The sequence below is a fragment of the Scleropages formosus genome, chromosome 2 (genome assembly GCF_900964775.1).
Source record: "Scleropages formosus chromosome 2, fSclFor1.1, whole genome shotgun sequence".
Classification (NCBI taxonomy): Eukaryota; Metazoa; Chordata; class Actinopteri; order Osteoglossiformes; family Osteoglossidae; genus Scleropages; species Scleropages formosus.
This window is the reverse complement of record NC_041807.1, coordinates 33,736,586-33,760,816: the sequence shown is the minus strand read 5'-3', so window position 1 is coordinate 33,760,816 and position 24,231 is coordinate 33,736,586. Positions and strand designations below refer to the sequence as shown.

Here is a 24,231-nt window from a genome sequence, read left to right as displayed (position 1 = left end):
TTAGCTCCCTGCGTCTAGACAACAGGTGTAATTCTGATAGGCATTTCAAGGCTTATGTCCAGTGCTTAATAAAACATTAATTCCATATATTGCAGCAACACTGCAGTGCACACATCGTATAGTGTGTAAAAAGTGTGTGTGTGTGTGTGTGTGTGTGTTTGTCCTAAATTTTCTAACTCATCTGGTACTTGCTTTTCCTTTGTGTCTTGGTTTACTCTTGGTCAAGTGAACAGACAGATAATTAGTTAAATTTACATGTATTTATTTTAATTTTGGCAAGTAAATATCCCTCCTTGGAACGGCACCGTTCCAACATATTTATTGTTACATTGAATTCTGTCCAGATACACGAGCGTGTGCTGTGATTTAAAGGATTATTATTCAATCCCGCTCTGTGTTGATCGCATATAAAACCTGAGCGTTTGAACTTGAGGTTTAATTTCACTTAGAGCCTTAGAGCTGTAAAATATAGTGAGAAGGCATTAAAGAAGACTGAGTAAACACTCTCTTAATGCAACTTCAAAGTCAGTTTCCAACACTCGACTCCCACTCCAGCCCTCTCATTTTCACACAACGGTAAAGTCTGAGCGGCTTCTTCGAGGCTCGCTTGCACCGCGGACACACCACTTGCAGTAATAATTCAACTCAAATTATATTTACATAGTCTATATAACAAAATAAGACTACAGAGGGGCTAACTTAAGATGCGTTAAGTGCAAAAAGAGGCCCATCTTATGAATCTGCTCCCTGCTGAGTGCTCAGATTATTGTAATCTGTTTAACCAGGGGAGAACTGGGGGGTAAAACCCGCGGGCACATTGTTAACACCGGCACTTAAATACCCCCATACTGCAAACATGCAGAGACACATAGTTTTCATCATCACTCACTGCTATCCCCATCTCTCACACACATGCCTGGGCTGAATTCATAAAAATGAAAAATATTCCCATGTCACAATGTCCAGAAACACCTGAATTCAATTCCATAACTTTATTGAATAAAGTTTTTACATTGTTAAAATAACGCTGGAAGCTCTGCTTTATTACATTTTCATGGGCCACATGGGAATGTTGGACGTACAAATGAAAACCAGCGGTAAGAAATCGTTTTGGAATGTATCTGGTATCTGCTCTCACTCAGTGCTGGGTTCTTCTAAACTGATCATGACTTGGATGAGGAATGTTTGGTAACTGCAGAAGCGAAGGAGAAGACAGCATCGTTCGAGAGACAATTGTGAATGGGACTCTTGTGTGAAAGAATGAGTCTGAATGTGAGTCTTATCCAGTACGTATATGCCACCCGATTGTTCCCGCTGAAGTGTTTCGCCCAAAAGCACTTGCTGAAGCAGTAACTGAAAGTAGTCCATGAAGAACATGTCAGACTAAATGCATGGGACAGTGTTGTAATATTTATTCCCAGCACATGCACACACACACACATTTTTGGAACTGCTTGTCCCATATGGGGTCGCAGGGAGCCAGAGCCTAACCTGGCAACACAGGGCATAAGGCTGGAGGGGGAGAGGGCACATCCAGGATGGGACGGGATGCCGGGACGCCAGTCCACCACAAGGCACCCCAAAGTGGGACTCAAACCCCAGACCCACCAGAGAGCAGGACCCGGTTCAGCCCACCGCACCACCACACCACCACACCCCCTTATTTCTGGCACTCATTCCTCAATATCTTTCCATTTCTCACTGTGTGTGAGTCAGTTCTCTTGGCGTTGTTCGTAACAGTGAACAAATTTTGTGCAAAGATGCACGAAATAGAAATGCAACTGGTTTTACTAGGTATGGAATTTTCGCATAGTAATAGAATGAATGGAGGTGATCTACCTAATGTTTCAATTTGCTGTTTAGCATCTAGTCCATATTGCCATTATATCTACTAGTATGCAGGGTATGTAAAACAGTGAAACGAGAATTCTTACCCGTGAATCTGTGTTGCTCATGTTATTCTGCATGAAATTGCCATAGAGAGTGTTGCTCCACCGTAGTCCACCTTCCATGTGAGTCCCATTCTTGCCACAAGCATCTACCTCTACTCGTACCCTGCTGGATCAGTGGCACTTTAATGGTTTTAGCGAAATCCCTTGAGATAAACAAGCTATTTCAGTTTCCTGAGAACAGGTGATGCAGTAATAAAGTGAATGGAAGTTATAAAAGGAAGGGGGTGTGACATTTCCCACATTTCCAGCTACAGCATGTCCTAGAAACCCAGCATGATCTACCTGACCTAGTTGGTGCCAGAAGATCTAATTCTGCACCATAATCAGTGCAGTCCACTAACCTCCAATGAAATGTTCACCTTTCTTACTATTACAGCACACCGGGATGATGGATGAGTCATATCTCACAGGTGAGATTGTTGTTATTGGTCTTTACTTACCTGACACCTTTGTCCAAGGTGAAAAGCATGATATAATGTGTTCCACTCACAAAACGCACAAGGTAAAATGCCTATAGATTTTTGATTTTGGCCCCAGTTTGGTGGATTGAGTTCCTTTTCTCCCTCAGAACTGCTGAGTCCCTCCCAGCACTGAAAACCAACCGCTGTTGGACCCATTTCTTTCTAAATTAGTCTTTGAAATTCAGTATTGTAATTGTAAATGCAAGAGAGGCCAGCTAATGCGATGACACAATGTGTATGAGAGGCGGAATGACCATTGAGAGAGACAAGGATAGTGAAACGGGGCAGTCTTCAGCTTGTGACAAACCAAGCGGAACTCAGCCATTGACTGAAAGGTAATGGAGATGATATCCTCTCCCGTTTCACCGCGTCACAGTAAGGCCTCCTGTGGGGGATTTTTATCAGGCTCGCGGCTGCAGTGAGGGAGGACCGGCAGCGGTGCACACCAAGGGTGTACAAGAGCAAGGTCTATGCCGCGATGGACCAGAGCCAGAGGCTAATGGCACTGGGAGTGGACTGCTGGATTCCAGTGACTACATCCCCTCGACTCCCAGGGTGAACAATGTGCTCGGGTGTGTAACACAGCACAATACAGTAGAGTAATGTGTAACACAACCCAAAGGGAGGGATCTTCATCTCTGAATGGTTCTCTTGACTGTAATCTTTTTATTGCTTATCTTTATATGGGACTGCAGGTTATATTTGCGCTTATGTCATGCAATTTTCTTCTTTACCTCTCCACCTGTCTCGCTCACACACACACACACAATACAATCTAAACTTGTGCAGTACATTTTTTTTTCTGTCACATATCGATTTTGTTTGGAAGTGATTCCTGAGACATCTCTTGAGATGTAACAACAGGAATTTCTGTTGTGCTGTTCATATGTAACTCAATTAGTGTGTGTCAATATTACATTCAGAGCAGATGAAAAGCTGTAACTGAGCACTTTTATTATTACTTTTATTAGCACTTTTGTTATTATTGTGAGGATTGTCATGGAGGTAGCTGGTAGCATAGTGGTTAGTGCTGCTGCCTTTGGATCCAAAGGTTGCAGGTTTAATCCTCACCTCTGACTGTAGTACCCTTGAGCAAGGTACTTATCCTAAACTGCTTCAGTAAAATTATCCAGCTGTTTAAATGGGTAAATAAATGTAACCTTACCACAGTAACTTGCTTTGGAGAAAAGTGTGAGCTAAATGAATGTATCATTATTTCACTTATGCTCTTGTTCAAGGTGATGTTGAGGTTGAACAAAGAGCTGTAGTATAATAGGCAATACTGTGATGCAGTGGTTAGTGCTGGTATCCCCTAGTAGCTAGACCGTGCCGGCAGACGTGGGTTCGACCCCTGCTTAGTTTGTTCGGACTCCGAATGTTCTCTTCATGTTTGCGTGGGTTTTCTCCCACAGTCCAAAGACACGCTGTTCAGGTGAACTGGCAATGCCAAATTGCATACTGTGTGTGGGTGAGGATGTATACAGAAGGAACTGTAATAATCACGGTACGTGGCTTTTATAGAAAATCATCTGCTAAATGAGTAAACATAAACACTGCTGTACATGTTACTGATCCACTGAGGGAAAAGGTGTCGTGTCTCTTTAAGAGGAGATATGGAGTCTGGATGACTCACCTGGATGCACCTACCCCGTGCTGTATGGGGGGCGGCTGGGGGTGTGTGTGGACCGGGTGGGGGGAGGTTATGGGAGAACTGGCACAGAATCAGCCTGGGCTGTTTCGTTTTCGTCCAGAGTTTCACCCCCGGGCCCTTCTGCTGATGCATTGTGTTCCCGTGTCATTGAGAATGCAGAAATTCTCCCTCCAGGTGACATCACGCGCCCGCTCGCGCTCGGACATACGGGGACGACGACGACACATCAGCCCCAGTGTGATCTGAAGCGGAGGAACGCGAGGAAGGACTGAAAAGCGCGGTCCCTCTTCCTCCTGCTTTTTATTTTATTATTTTTTTTTAACTGTAACCCACGCGCACTGCTGCACTGTGAGTCAGTGACTGACCGCGCACGCGGGACCCTGGACCTCCACTCGAGCGCAGCGGCCAGATCGACGGCGCGCCGAACGTTATATAACGACGTCTCTGCTCCGGCGCAGGAGGCCACCCGCGCTCGCGCGCTTCTTCTTTCCCGGGCGAAGCGGGTCGGGTCGCGAGCGATGTCGGTAACGGAACGTGACGCGACTTAAAGCAGCGTTTGTCACCCGCGGAGAGGTGAAGGAGCTGCAGGTAGGAAACGATCCGAATGGGCCCGGCTCAGGACACACACACACACACGTGACACGGTGGTGAAAATGGTCAGCAGCGCAAACAACTACAGTCTGAACACACACACACCTGAGCTGAGGTACACCTGTGAGGCTGTCCTGTCCTATAAAAACGAGTTTCATTCCGTCTTGGTCTCCCGCAGTTTTAGTCACACTGTCGTGACTGTGTAAGTCTTGTTTTTATCAACGAGAAGAACCAACCAGTGTGTGTGTGACAGCTAACGACACAATCGTCATTACGGTATTAATTTGTGTTATTCATTGGTTCCCGCGCGCTAAGCCGTTCAGCCAGGCAGGTCAGGCTCAGGGTGCACACGTGCTTTTTCTACACACACGACACACCCCGTCCCGGGTGGTGACACAGTAAGAGCTCTGGTTACACACACGGACACACACACACACACACACACGGTCGGGAAGGAGACGCTTTTTTCAGAACTGGAATAACCAGTGTCCTTCACGCTGAGTGGAACCTCTCGCTCCGCGCGCTGCAGTGAGTGAGGAGGAGGAGGAGGAGGAACGGGGGCTCGCGCGCGGACGATGGACGTCACGGTCAACACTCCGCTCGTTCGAAGCCGAAGCCTTGGTGTCGCGCACCGTTAGCGGTAATATATGTAAAACAGTGAGGTGGCCGCAGGGCGAGTCCGGTGTGTGCGTGTGTGTGTGTGTGTGTGTGTGTGTCAGTGAGAGAGGGGGGTATGCGTCGGCACGTGTACGTGTGAGCACCCGCGCGTGCGTTCCGTTCCGCGCGCGCATCCAGACGGTCCGGATTCAGGCGCTTTTATCGCCAGCGCAGCAGCACCTTCATCATCACTATCATCATCATCATAATCAGCAGCATGTTTGTCATGAGGATGGTGAGTTCTTGTGCGTACGTTACTCTGTGTGTGTGTGTGTGTGTGTGTGTGTGTGTGTGTGTGTGAGGAAGCAGACCTCAGAGCTGTTCCCCGAGGAATTAGCCTTTTTTTTTTTTAATTAAAATGTTAGTAATGTTTTAAGGGATCTGCCTGCAGTATTAAGGAAGACTTACCTAAAGCAATATATTCTGCTGCGCGAGGAAAAAAAAGCTGGATTTTACTATGGTAAAGAGTAGGTGTGTAAAAGGAGAATTCCCACTTTTGTAAAGGTATGACGGTGGAGTCAGTGTCTCTTAGGTGGAATTAAATAAATACAGCGTTTACTGCTTCAGTATTAAAGAATCTAGTGATGTTAAGTGTCATTCTACTGTTTTTTTTTTATATGTAGGTCTTCCTTATAATAATATCTGTATGTTCTTCCCCACGTAATATTCTGTTTAATATTTGCATGACGGGGGTGCGGTGGCGCAGTGGGTTGGCCCACGGTCCTGCTCTCCGGTGGGTCTGGGGTTCGAGTCCCGCTTGGGGTGCCTTGCGGCAGAGGGGCGTCCCGTCCTGGGTGTGTCCCCTTACGCCCTGAGTTGCGGGTTAGGCTCCGGTTCCCCGTGACCCTGTATGGGACAAGCGGTTCTGAAAATGTGTGTGTGTATTTGCATGACATATTCAGTGTTTCTTTTGTTTCTTCTGCTTTGGATTTATGAATCCAGAGGGATGAATTGATATGATCCAGGTCCAAAATAATTCCTTCGTTATTTTGAATAACATATATACATTTCAAGTATCCACAGTGAAGGAATGACATAATGAGGCCTCGACATTGGACTGATACTTGGATAAATATTATCGGAGACATTTTTTTTTTTGTAGAATTACGTGTTAGATATTTACCCAAAACATACCTAGTGTGTTTTAGCTGAACCTTGGAGTCAAGATTCGCAGGACTCTCGGTTTATATGGTAACAATGGCTCTCAGGAGCAGATTAACAATGTTTACCTCAGTAACCAAAATAATGTGCTTTTATTCCCTGAAATTTGCCTGAATTACAGTGTTGGAAATTCCGCATTATGGTGATTCATGTAAAGTCTCTTTCCATCTATTCAACAGCTGTCAAATTAATGATCTTATAGAAGTCCTTTGGTTCTTTCTGTAGTCTTCCCTTTTCTGCAAGTTGTCACTCTGCATATTGGAATGCTTTTTGTTCAGCTCTGTGGTACATATAATTTTCGGTAGCCACGTCTGTAGGTCTGCCAGTACACTTGTACGAGTTGGCTGGCTAAGCGCTGGTCTCTGGCCTCATCTGGTCATTATAAATCTTCATCTCCAAACAGCACAGAAGGAACGTCAGTTCTTAACAAGATGCTTTCATGGCACACGGCTTGGAAAAAATAGCTGGTGGAGTTAGACACTTGAAGCAGACAGCTGCCTGTGGAAAAGGAGGAGGAGGAGGAGAGGGAGTGCTTTTGGCAGCAGGAGGAGCTGAACCTCAACTGGCCCTCCTCATGTCTGACCTCAACTGGAACGCTTTTACTGGAGAGCTGCACAGTCTTGTGATCTGTATGGGTCTGGGAAGAGTGATAGATTAAGCTGATTGCTACAGAGGCATTCAGTTCAGCCGTTGTGTCTGTGTAATACCCACCTGTCTCTGAAAGCATGTGCGTGTCTGTATGTGTGTGGGAGTTCTGACAGCAAGCTCTCAGCTTGGTGCGTTTGCGTTCCCGTGGATGGGTGTCCCTGGTGCAAACAGGAGGCCCCGGCTCCCACCGTAACTTCAAAAACCTGCTGCCTCACTTCATCACCTCCTCTTCTTTTTCTTTGTCTCTCTTGTCTCCTCTGTGTCTTTGCTCTTCTCGTTCCTCACCTCTAACGTCATCTCGTTTTGTCTTTGCATCTCTCCTACACATCACCTTCACCACTGTTTTTTAATGAAAAAAAATTGACTGCTAACGGCATGAAAGAAATTCATAAATGTGATGTGGCAAGGGGCATTTGAGATAAAAATGGGTGAAACATAGAGGGGGCGCAGTGGGTTGGACCGGGTCCTGCTCTCTGGTTGGTCTGGGGTTCGAGTCCTGCTTGGGGTGCCTTGCGATGGACTGGCGTCCCATCCTGGGTGTGTCCCCTCCCCCTCCGGCCTTACGCCCTGAGTTGCCGGGTTAGGCTCCGGTTCCCCGTGACCCCGCATGGGACAAGCGGTTCAGAAAATGTGTGTGTGTGTGTGTGTGTGTGTGTGTGTGTGTGTGTGTGGGTGAAACATGGGAACTGAGAAGAGCTGTTAATGTCCTTGTACTACAGGAGACCTACTTTTGCAGTAGACCATGTTCTGTTCATTACAGTAGAACTAATTAATGTACGTCAAGTAGGACATTCTTTTCTTTATTACGGAAAGTGTCTCAATATGCTCGCTCCCTGCCTTCGTCACACACTGTAACAAGTTTGCACGGACCCACACTTTCTCATTCACCCCAGTCACTCTTCTCCCCAAAGGTCCTGGAAGGACTTGACAGTCTCTGACATTATAATCCAGATAATCATGGTTCTGTCCAAAGCGTGTGCTCATTTGTGCCGTGGTACATCAACCCATTCGCACACACCTACGCAGAGTCAGGGAGAATTGTGTCAGAGTTTATACCGTGTACGTACACAAGACAAAGAGCAGAAAACAACATTGCCCAATATCTCCGGTGACATAGGATATTGTTTTTTCTAAGTGCAAAACACAGGTAAAGACACAGCACAATTAGTTTGACCGTAAAATCCATACATATCAGCAGCCTATCAGATTCGGTGTGAAGACACCGGGGAAGATCCATAGCTCAATTTGCCGTACATTAGGGCTTTGCTAGTATTTGGAAACCCTGAACTCCAGATGAATTTTGGAACTGGTATTTTGCATGTGAACTCTTGGGAAACCACCGTGTTGTGCTGAGTGGCTGTTCTCCTCTGTGTTTTGAGGGCATCTTTGCGCGCTGGTCCCCAATTACGTCCAGAGTAAATGATGTGGTTTCTGGCCGCTGCCTGGTCAGCGTGGTCTAGGAACACAGTTCTCTGTGGCAGCGCACAGCCCTTTTCCCTGGAATACATGTTAATTAAAACTCCCCTAGCATCTGCTTTCGCAATAAAGCTGTGCTGTGAACTGGGTCATCCTTTAGCTGTCAGACCTGTAAAAATGGACATACGTTTAGAATGAATGGGGTCATTTTTTTTACATGGAAAAAAGTTGCTTTTACTTCTGAAACGTAGACTGCAAATGTTTTCCGACTAGCGGTAGTGTAATTTGGAAAGTGTTATTTCAATTACACTGTGTGATAGCCGTGTTAAATGTTGGGAAGAGAACCCGGCAGGGCTTAGACAAGGTTTGCAGTTTGGTTTACGGTGCACTTCGGAGATCTAATCCTGTCCAGACGGGAAACAAGGCCCCGGTTTCTCCTTGGCTCCGGAATAAAGGAGCGATTGTAGGGGAGCGATGGTGTCGGCGCCCAGTCACCCGTCCTCGCTAGCGGAGATCGTCCTGAGCCCCTGCGGGCCAGATTTAAGATAAAAATAGTCCCATCAACTGCCCTCTCGCCTGCTTGCTGGACGTAATCGCACGTTAGACTGTGTTGATGGTGGATCTTCCTCCTTTCTCACACACAAACGTGCACCTAACAGAATAAATGCTGCGTACTCTACTTCACACAAGTGGAACGTTTTATAGTGATAGACATGAATCTCTTGCACACGGGAGCTCTTACACACATACGGAAACACTCAAACGTAAGAATCCGGGAATAAGCACTTGCACGATATCTTGATTTAACCTTTTTTTGACTCAGATTCAGTAGGTCCTGAAACCGATTCAGACAGGAATGTTTTTTTTTCTGTGTTATGAGCCACATGGAGTGAGTAGTATTTCTCCAGTTGTGCTGAGTGTGTTACTCCACCGAGTCTTACATTTGCAGTAAAGCCTGCCCACTTACAGATAAATGTGTAATCGCTCCACACAGACAAGTGTTAGCTTGCCAGATTTAATGCGCTCTCCTCTGCCCTTATCTCAGCACAAGTTTTTAAATCCATCCCACGCTTCTTTATATTTTTCTTTGTACTTATCACATTATCTGTAAAACGTCTGCACTTAACATATGGGTTATGTGGAAATAACACACACTGAATTACAGGAAACTACTTAAGGAAAAATTAAAGATGGAAAAAGGAGGGTTTGAGAAAACAAAAGAGAAGATCTAAGAGATTTACATGCCAAAAATGATGTTGTACAAAAAGACTGATGGTCCAGTAGCTTCAACTGACTTTGTCTGATTGATGCCAAGTGACTTGATATGTTAGAATAAATAGTGACATAATGTTTTTTTTCCCCAGTGGCACCCGATGCATACTCCTGAATGTAGCACAGAGCTGGGAGTGGCTCCTTCTCTCTTTCCCTCACGTCTCTGTGTGAATGAGAAAAGCAGAAATGACTGCCACTCACACTTTGTGCCAAAGGGTTTCACGGAATTAAAGACAACAACCAAAGATATGATATCAATCAGACATGGACAAGTGCATGCGCTGACGTGTACGCCGTCCTTGTCTGCCACGCTTATGTGGAAACGCAGAGAAAGTCATTCATGGAGTATTGGAGAAATGCATGTCGTAATGTTAGGTATGGGAAGGGGCTCTGTAAAGGGCCAAGGAAGACGTGCTTCAGCAAGACTCGCTGTGTACCTTTGTTTTTTCATTTTACAGCATTTCAACTGCTTCCTTTTTGCTCTGCTGTCCATCAAAATGTAGATTGAATTGAACCTTAGTCAATGAGAACTATTAAGTGAGAATCAAGGAAAGACAGACATGAAATTGCCGTGCTCCATCGCTCGGGCCTCATTCTTTCTGAGAGTTTGCTGATGTTCTATTTATTTATTCTTTACATCAGAAGGTATAAAAAACTCAGTTTTCCACTTTGTTTCTGCGTCACTGTCTCTCCCTGAGGATTCTTATTGAAATCTGTGCATCTCCTTTTTTGTAGTGGTGCTACACTTGGTAGATTAATATATTTGTGACTTTATTCCTATATTTATGACTTCATTTCTGTATTTTGGTATGTCATAATATGGGAGACGGTGTATATGTCATTGAGCTAACAGTGCCTGGGATGGTAGGAATGATCTTGATACAGAATTAGCCAGAGCTGCATCGCAATGGCCTTTTGCATATAGATGTTCTGATTTGTGGAATTTATGTGTATTGGTACAGTGGTGCAGATGTGCATGTACCATCTCCAAGTCTACTGTGTTTTCTGTAATCCTCCTCAGTTTATCTTCACTCTGCATGTGCATCATAGTTATGTGTTTATAAAAATGTGTAGTGTGGTAAAGGATTAAGAGTCTCTGTGTGTATGTGGAAAACAGCTCCCAGTAACCAAACACCCCGCCTTCCCTGCGACACGGTTCTGCAGTGCAGCCCACTGGGGTGTCCGCAGTCTCGCCCTCCGCACAGGCCAGCCTACGGTCTTTCTGACTCGGCACCGAACACTCGTACATTTAGAGCCGCCGGGTCTCGCTCGGCAGCCGCTGTCCCCTGAGGCTGCCTCCACAAGCCGTCTTTGTGATCTGCATGCAATTATAAAGAGGCTCTTTTCCACGAAGTTCAGGAATAGAATTGCATGAGCACAACCCTGCAGCACACTGAGCTACATAAAGCTTTACATATACACTGAATGACGTAACCTGTTCCTTATATGTGCTGTCTCAGGAAATATTTATCAGGCTCAGAAAGGGCTCTGTCCTGCTTCAGTCAGCTCTTATTCTTGGGCTGTCCTGAACTTGTGTCTTTTTCACCACTACTTCTCAAAACTGTATGGTCAGTCTGTGTGCAGAATGTTACGTAATTTATTCTGGTCCCCATCAATGCTTCAATGTTCAGTTACAATTTAGAATTGGTCTTTTTTTACATACAGAAACACATGCACTATTGAGAATAACATTCCGTATCAAGGAGCCAGTCCCGTCCAGGTACGCAAACATTTGTGCTTGTCAAAGTTACGATCGCATTCGTTCAGCGATGTTGTCTTTACCGTGACGTAATGCAATTAACTGTGTCCACAGGTTGAAGTTCAAGCCAGACTCTAAAACCTACATTCATATATGTGCAAGCCTTAGCGCCCAGCCCGTAGTTTCACCCGCTTTGCAAACACAAGCATGCCATCTGCTTCCCTAATGTAACCATGGCACCTGCTGCTGTTTTCCACTGCAGAAGTAACCGCCCATATTACCTCCTCTGTTCTGCTGCTGCAGGTCCGCCGAGTCCGAGCACATTGGAAAAGAATGCAGTGAGAAACAAAGGAAGTGAAAGTGGGCCTCCTGGGATTGGCATATGACCATGGCGTTGCTCCTGATACTCTCCTTGCTGCTTGCCTTGATCCAGCCAACCCCTTGCCACGTTTTCATGACCTCCTCCTCTTCACATGAGTCCAACACAACACCACAACTGACCTCGCTTGACTCTTCCCACGTTCCCTCTAGTTATTCCGCAACCTCACCTCCCACAAAAGGACAAACAGGTGCATCCACTGAGGGTCACACTCAAGAGCTTGCTGGAGCTGGAGGCCACCATCTGGCCATGGAAAGTGGGCACGAGCATAGTGGAGAGTCTGGGGAAAGTCAAGATGGAATTCTCATAGGGGTGCATGAGAGGAAAGATCTGGACAACCCATCTGCCCATACTCGGAGGCACATGCAGGAGAGGGGTGGTGCCTCGTTAGGGGTGTCTGTGAATTCTCCTTCGAAGACTTTGGTTCCAACGCACCCCGGAAGCCACTGGGATAGCAAGTCTAGGTGGAATGTGTCACTTACCTCAGCCACTCCTGCCGTGTTACCCCCTGAAGGCACCAGCAGTGGAACAGTACAAACTCACGCTGGCTCTGATGGCTCTGACAAAGCCAGGCCATCATTTACATCATCTGCAAAAGATCTAGGGCCCACACAGGAAACCTCTCCTTGGGGACCTCTTCTTATGTCCGCCACCAATCTCGGCTCAGACCACGCTCAGTCCTCGGACATTACAGTTGCTCCCGTAATATGGGAGAAGGGCACGACTCTTAACAAGGTTGCTGAAGGACCACATAGGACTACAGGAGATAATTGGCCAACGGCTGGGTCAGGTGACTGGCCCATTTTGACTGCAAGTGAGACAGAGACGTCCACTGGCTCTCTGATGACAAAGGGTGGCAGATTGCAGAATTTTCCAGCACAGATCCAGACTAGTACCACGTTTACCACCATGGCTAAAGCACCCACTGGTTCACATTTGTGGCCTACTGTTGCATCATCAATCGTTCCAAGTTCTCCCACCCCTGACTTTCAGGCTGTTTATACACCCACGGCAGGCATCAAAATAAAACAGCCCAGTATCAGTGGGGGTGGCTTGGGAAACGGTGAGAATTATTTAGCTGTTTTCATTACTGTCTTAATTACTCAATTTTCCACTGTCCAGTATGTTTAGATACTGTGTGACCTCTGTGTGTTTTAGGTACAACACAGATTCCTCCAACCACTAGACCCAAAGTGACAGAAGGCAGGATTACAAAAGCTAGAGGGACCACTAGCACAACTCATCAGCCAACTAAGACAGGTAAGAGAAGCAAGAGGAAGGAATTTGGATCTGGAATGTAGTACATCTACAAGCTGTTACCAGACATTGTTATTGTTTCATCTCATGTTTCTTCTCACCAAAATGATTTATTCTGTTGGGCTTTTTTGACTGGAACCAGATGAAAAAACATCAGTTTCAGCCTCACGTTAGTGAGAGGAAGGAACAGGGGGTTGTAGGTATGGGAGGTCTGGAGATGAACAGAATGGTTAAAAAAATGAAATATGGAAAGAGGTGGAGAGGAGCAGTTGGACGTGAACAGGGTGACAATGTATAACAATTGTACCACTAATAAAAACCAGATGGGCAATGAAGGGCATACTAGTGCAGAGGGGGTACAAGAAGAGAGAAAGAAAAGGTAAAGGGAAGACAGGAAATTGTGATTTTAAGTTGCTTCAGTTTATATGGAACAGTCACTTTCCACACTGAGAAATGTCATCAGCACAGATTTTTACTTTTGTTTCATAGACAGCAGATGTAAATTAATCTGTTTTGTGTCCTAATGATAATACAGCTTCTAGTAACCATCCATCCATTGGCAACAACTGCTTGTCCCGAGGAGCCTTGCCCGGCAACACAGGCCAGGGGGGCATACACCCATGATGGGATGCCGGTCCATCACTGGGCACCCCAAGCGGGGCTCGAACCCCAGACCCGCCACACAGCAGGCACTGGCAAAACCCATCTTGCCACCACATCCCCCTACTTCTAATAACCTTTTGTGTCTTTTCACTTTCTCTTTCTCACTGTGTAATAGGCCGGTGAGCAGCAGGAATACTTGTGTTTTTTTGTGTGAAATGTGTGCATGTGTTTGTCTGTCTATGAGTAATTTGTGAGTGGTTTATGGGCATATGAGTGTGTAAAAACGTGATCTATCTATTACTTTGTCCTTTGTGTATCTTGGTTACGAGTGTGAGTGTGATGTACGTGTGTGTGCACATGTATGCTGGTCAGCGTATGACAGTGTGTGAGTTTGTGAGGGAATATGTTTGGCTCCGTGCAGTTAAGGGGCGTGTGTGCGCACGCTCGTTCACTCACAGTATCTAAGTGAGTCAAGCTGTGAAGGCGGAGTGGTCCATCTGGAACGGGACTAAGTCTCCCCAGATCTCTGACTGTACGAAGAATGGAAAATGGTCCAGGGCTGCAGTGAATCTGGAAGCGAAGCAAAGGTCGCCGCAGACTGTGCCATTACTCACACGGCCAGCTTTAAAGCGCCTTTTTCAGGGTGAGCGCCTAGCAAGCGTTCCCGTGGAGCTGTCGGAACCTGCACGGGTCTTTCTCAGTTGTCAGCGTCCGTTTTTTCCTCTGCTGCCTGCTATATTTTTTCCATCATTCATCAGCTTTTCCTTTTCCTCCCTCCTTTTTTCACTCTTAGTTTCATTGTGATTTTCAATAAGTGACGAAGTGCAGCCTGACTGCATGTGAAGGTTTTGGATGTTTCTGGATGTGTGTATATTTATGTAATTTGCTATATGATACGTCTTCTGGTTGACCTTCTGTATGTAGCCAGCAAATCCCAGTTACTTTGGTGTTTGGTTTTCGTACCACAGGCAGACCTTCTGAGGATTGTTTTCGGAGCATGGAGAGGTCAAGCGGTTTTGTCAGTTGGAGAGAGCGTGGTACAGCCGCCTGTCCGATGTGTCTCAAATGTCAGCCTGATTTTTAAGCTTCCTCTAGTACATCTCCCGTACCACATGGAAACAAGCTGCTTCTTGATCTTTTTTGCTTTGCTTTCTTGCAACAGGTTTGCCTTCCAGTGCCATTCAGGTTGCTTACTTAACATAGCAGGTGACTGATGTTGTAGCGCGCTTCACTCTGGGTTCAGACGGGGCTGAGAAGGATGGACAGCGTTCATTACGAACGTTTCTTGGGACACCAGCACACACCAAGAGGTCTAGGCACAAACACAAGGAAATAATGCTCTCGGTCCAAAGACCCCTTTTCCTCAAGGACCCGTACCTCAATCTAGCCTTTCCAGCCTGCTTAGCGCCCCTCAGGCTTTTCTCCTCTTTTGCTGGCCAACACAATCACCCCCTTGTATTCCCCGTTAGTCCCCCATAGCGGTTGAACACAATTATATTTTGCACACAATTCAGCTATTTACAATAAAGCCATTTTGCCGATGAAACTCCCAGTCACACTGGTTGTTATTACAATATTGTTGTCAAACCATCCACATCCGGATATGTTTGTGGGACTCAGACATGAGACTAAAGTGATGGTGATGAAAGGAGAGGTCGAACTTGTGGAGCTGGTGTGAAAAGCTTAAACAATAGATAGTGTGCAAACAGCAGCACTCCACGAAGCGACCCCAGGAGCACTGTTTGGTGAAAGAAGCACAGCGGGAAACCTGCTGAATAGGAAGCGCAGGTAGCGGAGCTCTGAATCAGGTACTTTTGCCTTCTGGCTATAGCGGACAGCTGCTCGTTGAGCTGTCTGTGTGCCATACTTGTGTTCCTCCCACAGGAACAGGAGCGGTTTGCCCTGCAGCGCTACAACTTATGGTTAATCCTGTCTACGTAGCCGTCGTCACCATTTGCTGGGCGACGCTTTTTTCTTTCTAGTGTCTATGCTCAACTTTTTTTTTTTACCCCTCCTCCTGCAGTTTTCAACAACTGCTCGTCTGGTGCAGGGTCGCGGTGGTCTGGAGCCCATCCTGGGAGCACAGGGCATAAGATTGCGTAGTAAGACCGGTTTGATCAGTTTTAAGAGCGCTTAGCCATTAGGGGCATTGCCCAGGGGTCACCACGGAGAGGTAGCTTTTCTTGATCCCCAGGACATAAGATGTATACCTTAGATGGGATGTAGTTCATCATAGGGCACTCGCACGTTTACGTGTATGTAACCTATTATTTAGTGGAACTATTTAGTGGCTCGACTAGCTCAGTTTTTTTTAGAGTCTCCGTCCATATCCGTGTTTATTACTAGACTTATCTCTTCAATTTCAGTTCAAGAGGTTAATGAGCCTTCAGAACTAGATGGTAAAGGTAATTTTTTTTTCAAATATTGCCTCTTGGAATTACAGGATCTCAGAACCGGCGGTGCCTGAAGTCAGCTTTGTTGGCATGACAATGTACGTTAGTTTTTCCACGGTAAAATTACAAATCATCTACTAACCCAAAGAACTAAGCGAACAATAGTAATAATACAATGAAAAATGTTAAACATTTAATCAGACTTTCTTAATGTTTATGTATAGTTTGTGTGATCTTCACTCCGGCTGTCTGGGCCTGCTCATATTTCTGCTGTGAGAGTCTGGCCCTGAAGCGGCGAATCGTTTTTTGAGCAAATATAGATCAATATTCCAGCTGGAGCCTTTTAAAAGTAGAATCACATTTCTGTATAATCATTAAACACACATTGAACGTTTTCTTTAAAGAAAAAAAAAAGAAAAAAAGTGACACCAGATGTTTCTGGTAGAAGAAAACAGCCTTCTGTGCGATTAGTTTTCCAAGGCTGCGGTCTGCAGTCCTGCTTTAATGAAGCCGCCGTGTTGATGTTTTCAGGGCGGTCTCCGCTTCCTGGGGTTTCTAATCCTTCAGAATGAGGAGTAGCCCACGGTGGCCATTGTTCACGGAAATTGTTGTTCCAGACCCTCCTGGCAGGACCCTCTGCCCCTCGCTGGCCCCCTCCCTCTGGGCCCACTGCGTCCCACACGCTGGGCACAGGTTTTCATTTCAAACAGATTTCTGGAAAAGTCTTGTAGTCCTACGGTAGGAGAGGCCTCTAGTATTCCCCCCCCCCCGGGCTTCACCTTGTTCTGCTTTGTGTTACGGCAATAATGGCACTGACTTACTTTTGTGTGTATTGCTAAGGTTAATTGATTTACACACACACACACACACACACACACACACACACACACAGGTTTTATTAAAATAATTACTTATAGCAAAGTACTTCAAAATTTTCTTTTTTTAGTGCCTTCAGGTAAAGCTCTACATGCGTCACTGATGACTGTCGTGTAAGAAAATGTATTTAGGCTGAGGTAGTAAGGTTGAAGTGTCTGAAGGAGACTGTAACGTGTGCAGTAGGGTAACAGGAAGTCAGCATTTGTGCGCTGAGTAATCTGTGAGCTTTGCAGTGTGCGCGCGCTGGGACGTGCAGGGCTCCAGGGTAAATCTGGACGTGGCACGCTGGGAGATGTCGCTGTCTTCTGTACAATTGACGTCACTGGTCACTGCTCCCGGGACACGTAGCCGAGAGAGCGGAAGAGGTAGGAGGTGAGGTGACAGTGGGAATCGGGGAGAAGAAGCCTGATTTTCTGTGGTCTTGGTGCCCAGTAGGCGCTTGGCATTAGAAGATGTGTATTGCTGGGACTCAACCTCACTGTCACATTCTTAAATGACATTTTAATAAAGCAGCTTATCTCTGGTGCACACAGGAGTGGATGTTTTTTAAACCCTACCCCTACTCTGATAGTGTGGGTGAGCAGGAGAACCTGTCAGCACATTTGTGGGGATGTCGCCTACTGTCACGCAGTCGCACAGCTGACCCGAGATGGCATACAGGGCTCCCATGTACAGTGATAACAGTTGGATATGAGTCAAAACGTTGCTTGTTCACGCCTCACCTTTGTTGCTCTCCAAAACCAGATAAACACCTGAATGGAATTTTTATCTAAACATGCAATGTGTGCTTGTACATTTATTCATTTAGCTGACACTTTTCTCCAAAGCAACTTACAATTACTTATCCATTTATACAGCTGGGTAATTTTACTGGAGTGATTTGGGGTAAGTATTTTGTTCATGGGTATTACAGCTGGAGGCGGGAATCGAACCTGCAGCCTTTGGGTCCAAAGGCAGCAGCTCTTCCCAGCTGGGAGCTGAGTTATTTAAATCTACGTATCAGAATGCTGTTGTGAGTGTTTTGTTTTTAAAAAATGCCTATCGTGCTTCATCTGCCTTTTCCCTTTTTTAGAAAGGAAGAAGTTCACAGTAATTGTTCTTTTCTGGAATTTGGTTTTTCACTGACAGATCAAAAATCAAGAGTTCTATGAAAGGAACTCGTTCCTCTCAGTGGTGGGGTAGTGGCTCCCCCTGGTGACACAGTGAAAAGACTGTATGTGGTAGTTTAAAATAATGCTCAAAACCGAGTAATCACTCTCCCTCCTTATTTTATAAAAGGTTCAGTTTTTTTTTTTTTTTTTTTTTAAATAGAAAGGTTCACTTTCTACTTAAAGCCAATTTCACACACACTGTCTGAAGCTGCTTGTCACGAGTGGGGATGCGGCGAACCAGACCCTAACCCGGCAACACACGGTGTAAGGCGGGAGGGGACACACCCAGGATGGGATGCCAGTCCGTCCCAGGGCACCCCAAGTGAGACTCGAACCCCAGACCTGCTAGGGAGCAAGCCCTGGCCAAGCCTGCTGCACCGCTGCACCGCTGCACCGCTGCACCACCACCCCCGCCCCTCCCCCCAAGACAATTTCAAATTAGTAAAAACAAAAATAGTGTTCATAGGATGAATTGGTCAACAATCATTGTTGAACAGGAGATCGTGGAGACAATGTATTTTTATTTTCACTAACTTTAAATTGGTTTAACTATATTGTGTCTCAATGTTAATAAACATGAAGAAAAATTCATGTAAGAGGTTTATTATAGTCGCATCCAAGATGATCATTTACATTTATTTAGCAGACGCCTTTCACCAAAGTAACTTTCAGTGAACTCTATATAGTGTTATCAGCCCACACCCCTTATTCACCGTGGTGACTTACACTGCTAGATACACTGATTAGACTGGGTCACTCCACCATACATCGGTAGAACACACTCTCTCTGTCGCTGACATACTGAGGGTGAACCTGAACAGCATGTCTTTGGACTGTGGGAGGAAACCCACACAGAGAACATGCAAATTCCACACAGACTGAGCAGGGCTCAAACCCGCATCCTCTCACAGCACCCAGCCGCTGTGAGACAGTAGTGCTGCTTGCTGTGCCACTGTGCCGCCCATTTGATACAATCTGTAAATCAAGGAATGTCTGTGTTTATCTCAAGAGTCAAGGCAAGACCTTCAGATTCAAAGACTCTTACCTCTTCTCTCCCATCTGCTCTCTGTTTACCGTGGCTTAATAGTAGATGTGACTTGTTAAATGTTGTAAATCGCCTGTAACAACTATAATTTTCTACTGAGAAAAGTTAGCAAATATATGTAAATGATTTCTCGTTGTCTAAATGTCTGCCTGAAACATCAGTAACATCTTTACCTTATATCCAAGTATAATTTTGCTGGTTTAATTGTAGGCTGTTCTCTTTCCTGAATGGTCATTGTCAGCACACATCCTTGCCCCGTCATGCTTTCGATCTCAACACATTCTTCTCGTCATCACAGGGCTGACCTCCCGCACGAGCTTCTCTCCTCCCCTTCAAACTGGCCGTGAACTGGGACCGAAAGCGGGACGAGCGTTTGAGAAGAACGTGTCTGTCTTGCTGGGACATGCTCCTTCCCTCCGGCCGGGTCCCGCCCCCTCCCTCAGCCCTCGGGACCCCTGTGTGTCAGGGAAGGGCCCCTGCTTAGTGCCGACTCCTACAAACAGCACTCTGCTGCTGTGGGGGGACCTGCGGCGCACGCTGGCCTTTGCTTGGGAGCTGCACGTTTACGGTACGGCAGTGCTCTTCCTGCTGCTTGCAGCCGGGGCCCTGCTAGGGCTGCTTCTGACCCCAGGCCTACGCTGCCCTCATCGTGGCTGCCTAGGTGTGGCGAATGCTCTGCTTGCATTAGCCGGCACGCTGCGCGCCACCCTCTTCTTCCTGGACCCGTACGGTGCCCGTGAGCTCCTGCCCCACACTGGTATTGCTGCGCTCTACAACCTGCCTCTGCCCCTGCTGCTGTGGGCACAGGCATCGCTGATGTTGCTGGCGTTACGGGCGGCTGGCCTGATGCTGATGCCCCACGGCCTGCAGCGCCTTCCGCTGGCTGGGGTGTTGGCCGTGCTCAACTGTACAGTGGTGCTGGCGGCAGACCTGCTGTCAGGGGCGCTTTCCCCGGCTGTTCCTGCTGTGTTGCAGACGCTCACCCTAGCCTGGGGGCTAGTCCTCTGCCTGTGCTTCCTGCTGTATGCCCTCCCTCGCCTGCAGCAGCCACCTGCGCCCCCTCTAGAGGAGGCCGGGCCACGGGCTGAGGTGCGGTCCGGCCGAGTGCTGGGGAGGGTCCTAGCTGTGTGTGCGTGTCTGGGAGTGCTGTGCTGCGGTCTCCACATCCATGCTACGCTGTGGCTCTACGGGTGGTTGGGCCCCTGGCGCTCCTTCAGCTGGGCTTGGTGGTTGGTGCAGTTCTGGGCAAGGCTCCTTGAGTTGGCCTGGGCCTCCTTCATGCTGCTCGTGGCCTCTTGGGTATTCTGGAGGCCTCGGGGTCAGGACCCAGGCTTGGGAGAGGGTGTGTCAGGGACTGACCTGCCATCCCAGTCATCCTCGTCCACTTCCTCCCAGAGGCATCCTTGCTGGGCCAAGATTGTACAGAGCTTGCAGGGCCGACCATGCAGGAAGTCAGAGAGCAATGGGTTGGGGGAGGTCCCGAACAACTGGGCCGGCCAAGAGCGCCCAGGGGCCGACATCAGCAAGAGCCTAATCCGCAACCGTGACCAACCGCCTGGTTCACGTAGTGTGAAGGATAGCAACCGCGGGCGGAACCAGAAGGTTGGCGGCTCTGCAGGCTCCCTCCTGCGCCTGCAGTCTCTGGGGCGCCCCCCGCAGCGCTCGCTCAGCAGCAGCCTAGACCACCAGAAGGAGTGGGCTCTTGAGAAGGAGTCCATCCTTTCCCTCAATGACTTCGACTTGCGGCCCCCATCTCCCATCGACTTGAGCCGCAGTATCGACGAGGCTCTGCATCGCGAGCATTTGCTGCGAGGGGGCATTCTCTTCAGGACCCTGTCCCCCCCTTCCCCAACAACCCCGGGCTCCCGCCGTCACCCCTTGAGTTCCTGGCCGCGCCGCAGCAGCGACCCCCAGCTCAACCTTTCGGAGAGTTGTGGTCAGCCAGAGGAGCAGATGGAAAGGACAGAGACAGTCTGCCCATCGGTGGGTAGAGTGACCAAAAAACAAACCACCGCTCCTGCGACACCCACTCACCAGAACTATGAGCTCGTCCCAGAATGTGACTGGGACTGCGCCTCCAGTGTTCCCTCTTCTATTTCCTGCCCCGTCTCCTTACGCTCCTGCAGACCCCCAGTGCAGCTGCGGGCCGCAGTGGGGGATGACACCAAGCCCTTCTTGACCCCAGACTCCGAGCCTGATGGGGCAGCAGCAGACCTGAACCATGTGGCCGCGCGGAGCTTTCTGGAAGTCGGCAGACATGAGGATTCCACCAGTGTGAGCAGTGAAATCATTGACCTCTGAGCTCCCGAATACGACCACCCACCTTCCCCGTGTTCACTCTAGTTGAGCAGGTCCTGTAACACAGGATACACACAGGCGTGATGGTAAAGAGTGCGATGGTGCAGTACATCATCAGACCTGGCGTGAATTCCCACATCAGTACTACATGTACCTTTATTAGACCTAATGGCTACACTGTTGGGCTTTATGTGCTTTTACTCAAAGGACTCTGTCAAACTCCAGCCAAACTGTCCACTAGTTTATTGGACCTTGTGTCTGACCATGATCACGCACCCAGAATCCTTTTACCGTGACCATTCAAAGCAGGGTGGCTCAGTGTCGCATCCAGGTAGCTGTTGGGTTAGTTACCCCTCCTGAGGGAGCTGCTTTGTCCTCAGGTCCATATTCTGCTAAGAGCACTGATAAAGCTACGCCACACTAGGCCAACGAGCAGATGATGTAACAGCCAAGTTTATAGTCATGTAGCCAGACCTTTGACCACAGGGTTACAGGTACTGGTATAAAATGAACACTATAAAATTGGATGCAATATAAGTGGCCTGACAGAAATGAAAATAGACATGGATACATATGTAATACTTCTACAGTATTATTTGTACACTATGTTAATATTTCACTGGTGATGATGATAATTCCAAGACCTTTATAAATGGCTACTTACATTGCTTGTAACAGCATATAGATATCTCACAGTAAGGTTAACTAAGGTACTAGGTCTCAAACACTTGTTTCTGCTATTACGATGTTTGTTTATTTTATGATCTCTTCTTTTGACCTGTTTTTTCCTTTATTTGACATGTGTGTGCCATACACAATGGCTGACACTTCCTTTCCAACCTCCCATGCGGCAGGATCCACCTGTACTTATTCCTAATGGCACTTTAAAGCAAACAGGTGATCAGAAGAAACCCCGAAATGTGCCTTGGTGTCTGTGAGGGTGACGTGAACATCTCATGGATCGCTTCCCCTCCATCCAAAACATATGGCTCCTCAAACCCTGAAGGGAGGAAATGCTCAAAGCAAGAAGGACTGATATTTTTTCTAAGCAGTCCTGTGACTTTGCACTACTAGTTAAAACTGTGCTGCACCATTTTCCTATTTGCACATAAGAGCAGGAAAAAGTACCAATGACAAACATGGAAAATACTGTTTGAGCAGCCTTTGGACTATAAAGCGTAACCAGCTACGGCAGGTTTCAATTTTAAATGGGGCTTTTTATTTACTCTGTGATTCAAGTCCTCTGTTCTAATGCACGGCTTCATCCCTGGAGCGAGGCATTCTCACGTCCCGCCTTTCCTGTTGCACAACTCGCCAGAAGCCGGAAAACTTCCGTTTTTTTCAGACTCACGGCAGCTTCAGACAATAATGTCAGGAATATGAAATGCTTTACACTCATTGCGATATTACTAGCAGACAACAGTGACAATGTACATTTTCACTGCATTCGGCAGACATCGTGAGAGTACTTTCACTCCAAAAAGTGCCACGTAATACTCTATAAGGACTGGACTACGTCATGGACTGCGATAAGTAGTGTACATACAATATCAGCACTTACGACCACTGAGGTCGCACAGCTTCACAGAGATGCAGGAAGGAAGACCGAGAAGCCAGGAAGCAGTGCATTTGATATAGCTGTATAGCACCCTTCCCGCTGTGTTGCCTCAGAAAGCTTAACATAGGGTAGTGTAAAAATATTAAGTGAGCGCAACGAGTAGCATTAGAAATAACACTGACTGACAACTTAGAAGAAAATATGGTGAGGAAAAAGCTGGAAAGCAAGAGAGAAAAGGAAACAATTTCTAAGGCTGATACAAGAGAAAACCCTCTGTGTGTCCAAAGCCAGCTGGCTGCCCACCCCTTTCTAGCTAAGGAAATATCAACAGAAATAATTTTACAAAAGAATTATTTTGTAATAATGAAAAGAAATGGGGCGATAATGTAAAAAAAAAAAAAAAAGATGTATTTTTTGAAAAGGGTATAAGTGCATATAGATACAAAAGACAATCTGAAGTCACTCCGGATTACATGCCGTTCTGTATCGTTAGTCCTGTTGCTGTTGTCTTTGAGCTGCTGTGTTGATGTGTGTTTGGGCTTACAGACACAAGGACCCCTTTGCTTCGGTGTAAGGTCTCCATCAGCAGCATTCAGCACAGTGGGGCGGGGGGGTATGGACTTGTGTAACCCATACATTCCTTGGTAACTGTTTGGGTGTAACTGGCGAATTTTGCATTCTAGTATTCAGAGACAAAGCGAGCCGGTACAAATTTTCACTCTGGAGAAGTTTTGTCTCGCCTCCCTTTTAACGTGAAGTGCTGCCTTGTGTAGTATTTGAAACGATGGCTTGGTCGTTGTCCGTGTTTACCAGATCAAGTGTTGTGTGTTGCTTCTTTGCCTCGCCCTTACTCATTGGATTTGTGTCCCATCAGTGATTGAGAACCAGTTATTGCGTACGTGTGTCTTAACAGACAGGGGGTATGGCTGCACATTACGTGTTCCTAGTCAGACATCTCCTCTTTCTCACATCATCTGAAATTGTGTGGAGTTGCCTGTTGAAGTTCCTTGTTTCTTACATCTGTGAAACCACTCCCTCTCCTCCAGTTCTATCTTTCTGCTAAAGTCTCATATTTGATTTTGAATAAATGTACAACACGCAAAACCTCTGTCACTAACTTTATTTGCAGTGCTTACAAGAAAAAATGATTGTTCTGGCAAATA

The 24,231-nt window shown here is 46.8% G+C and overlaps 1 protein-coding gene across 4 annotated transcripts; it reads left to right on the top strand.

Moving 5' to 3' along the window:
- The first annotated feature begins 4,097 nt into the window (after positions 1 to 4,097).
- LOC108940278 (proline-rich transmembrane protein 4) lies at positions 4,098 to 24,163 on the top strand. 4 transcript variants are annotated; one of them, XM_018762300.2, is made up of 4 exons: positions 4,098 to 4,652; positions 11,812 to 12,950; positions 13,046 to 13,147; positions 19,511 to 24,163. In XM_018762300.2, exons 2-4 carry the CDS (start codon positions 11,891 to 11,893, stop codon positions 21,511 to 21,513), a joined length of 3,165 nt encoding a protein of 1,054 aa, XP_018617816.1. In that variant the 5' UTR covers positions 4,098 to 4,652; positions 11,812 to 11,890; the 3' UTR covers positions 21,514 to 24,163. The 4 variants fall into 4 exon arrangements, with proteins under 4 accessions (XP_018617816.1, XP_018617817.1, XP_018617815.1 ...); XM_018762301.2 differs by lacking the exon at positions 4,098 to 4,652 and adding an exon at positions 4,870 to 5,295; XM_018762299.1 differs by lacking the exon at positions 4,098 to 4,652 and adding an exon at positions 5,303 to 5,547.
- The last annotated feature ends 68 nt before the right edge of the window (positions 24,164 to 24,231 follow it).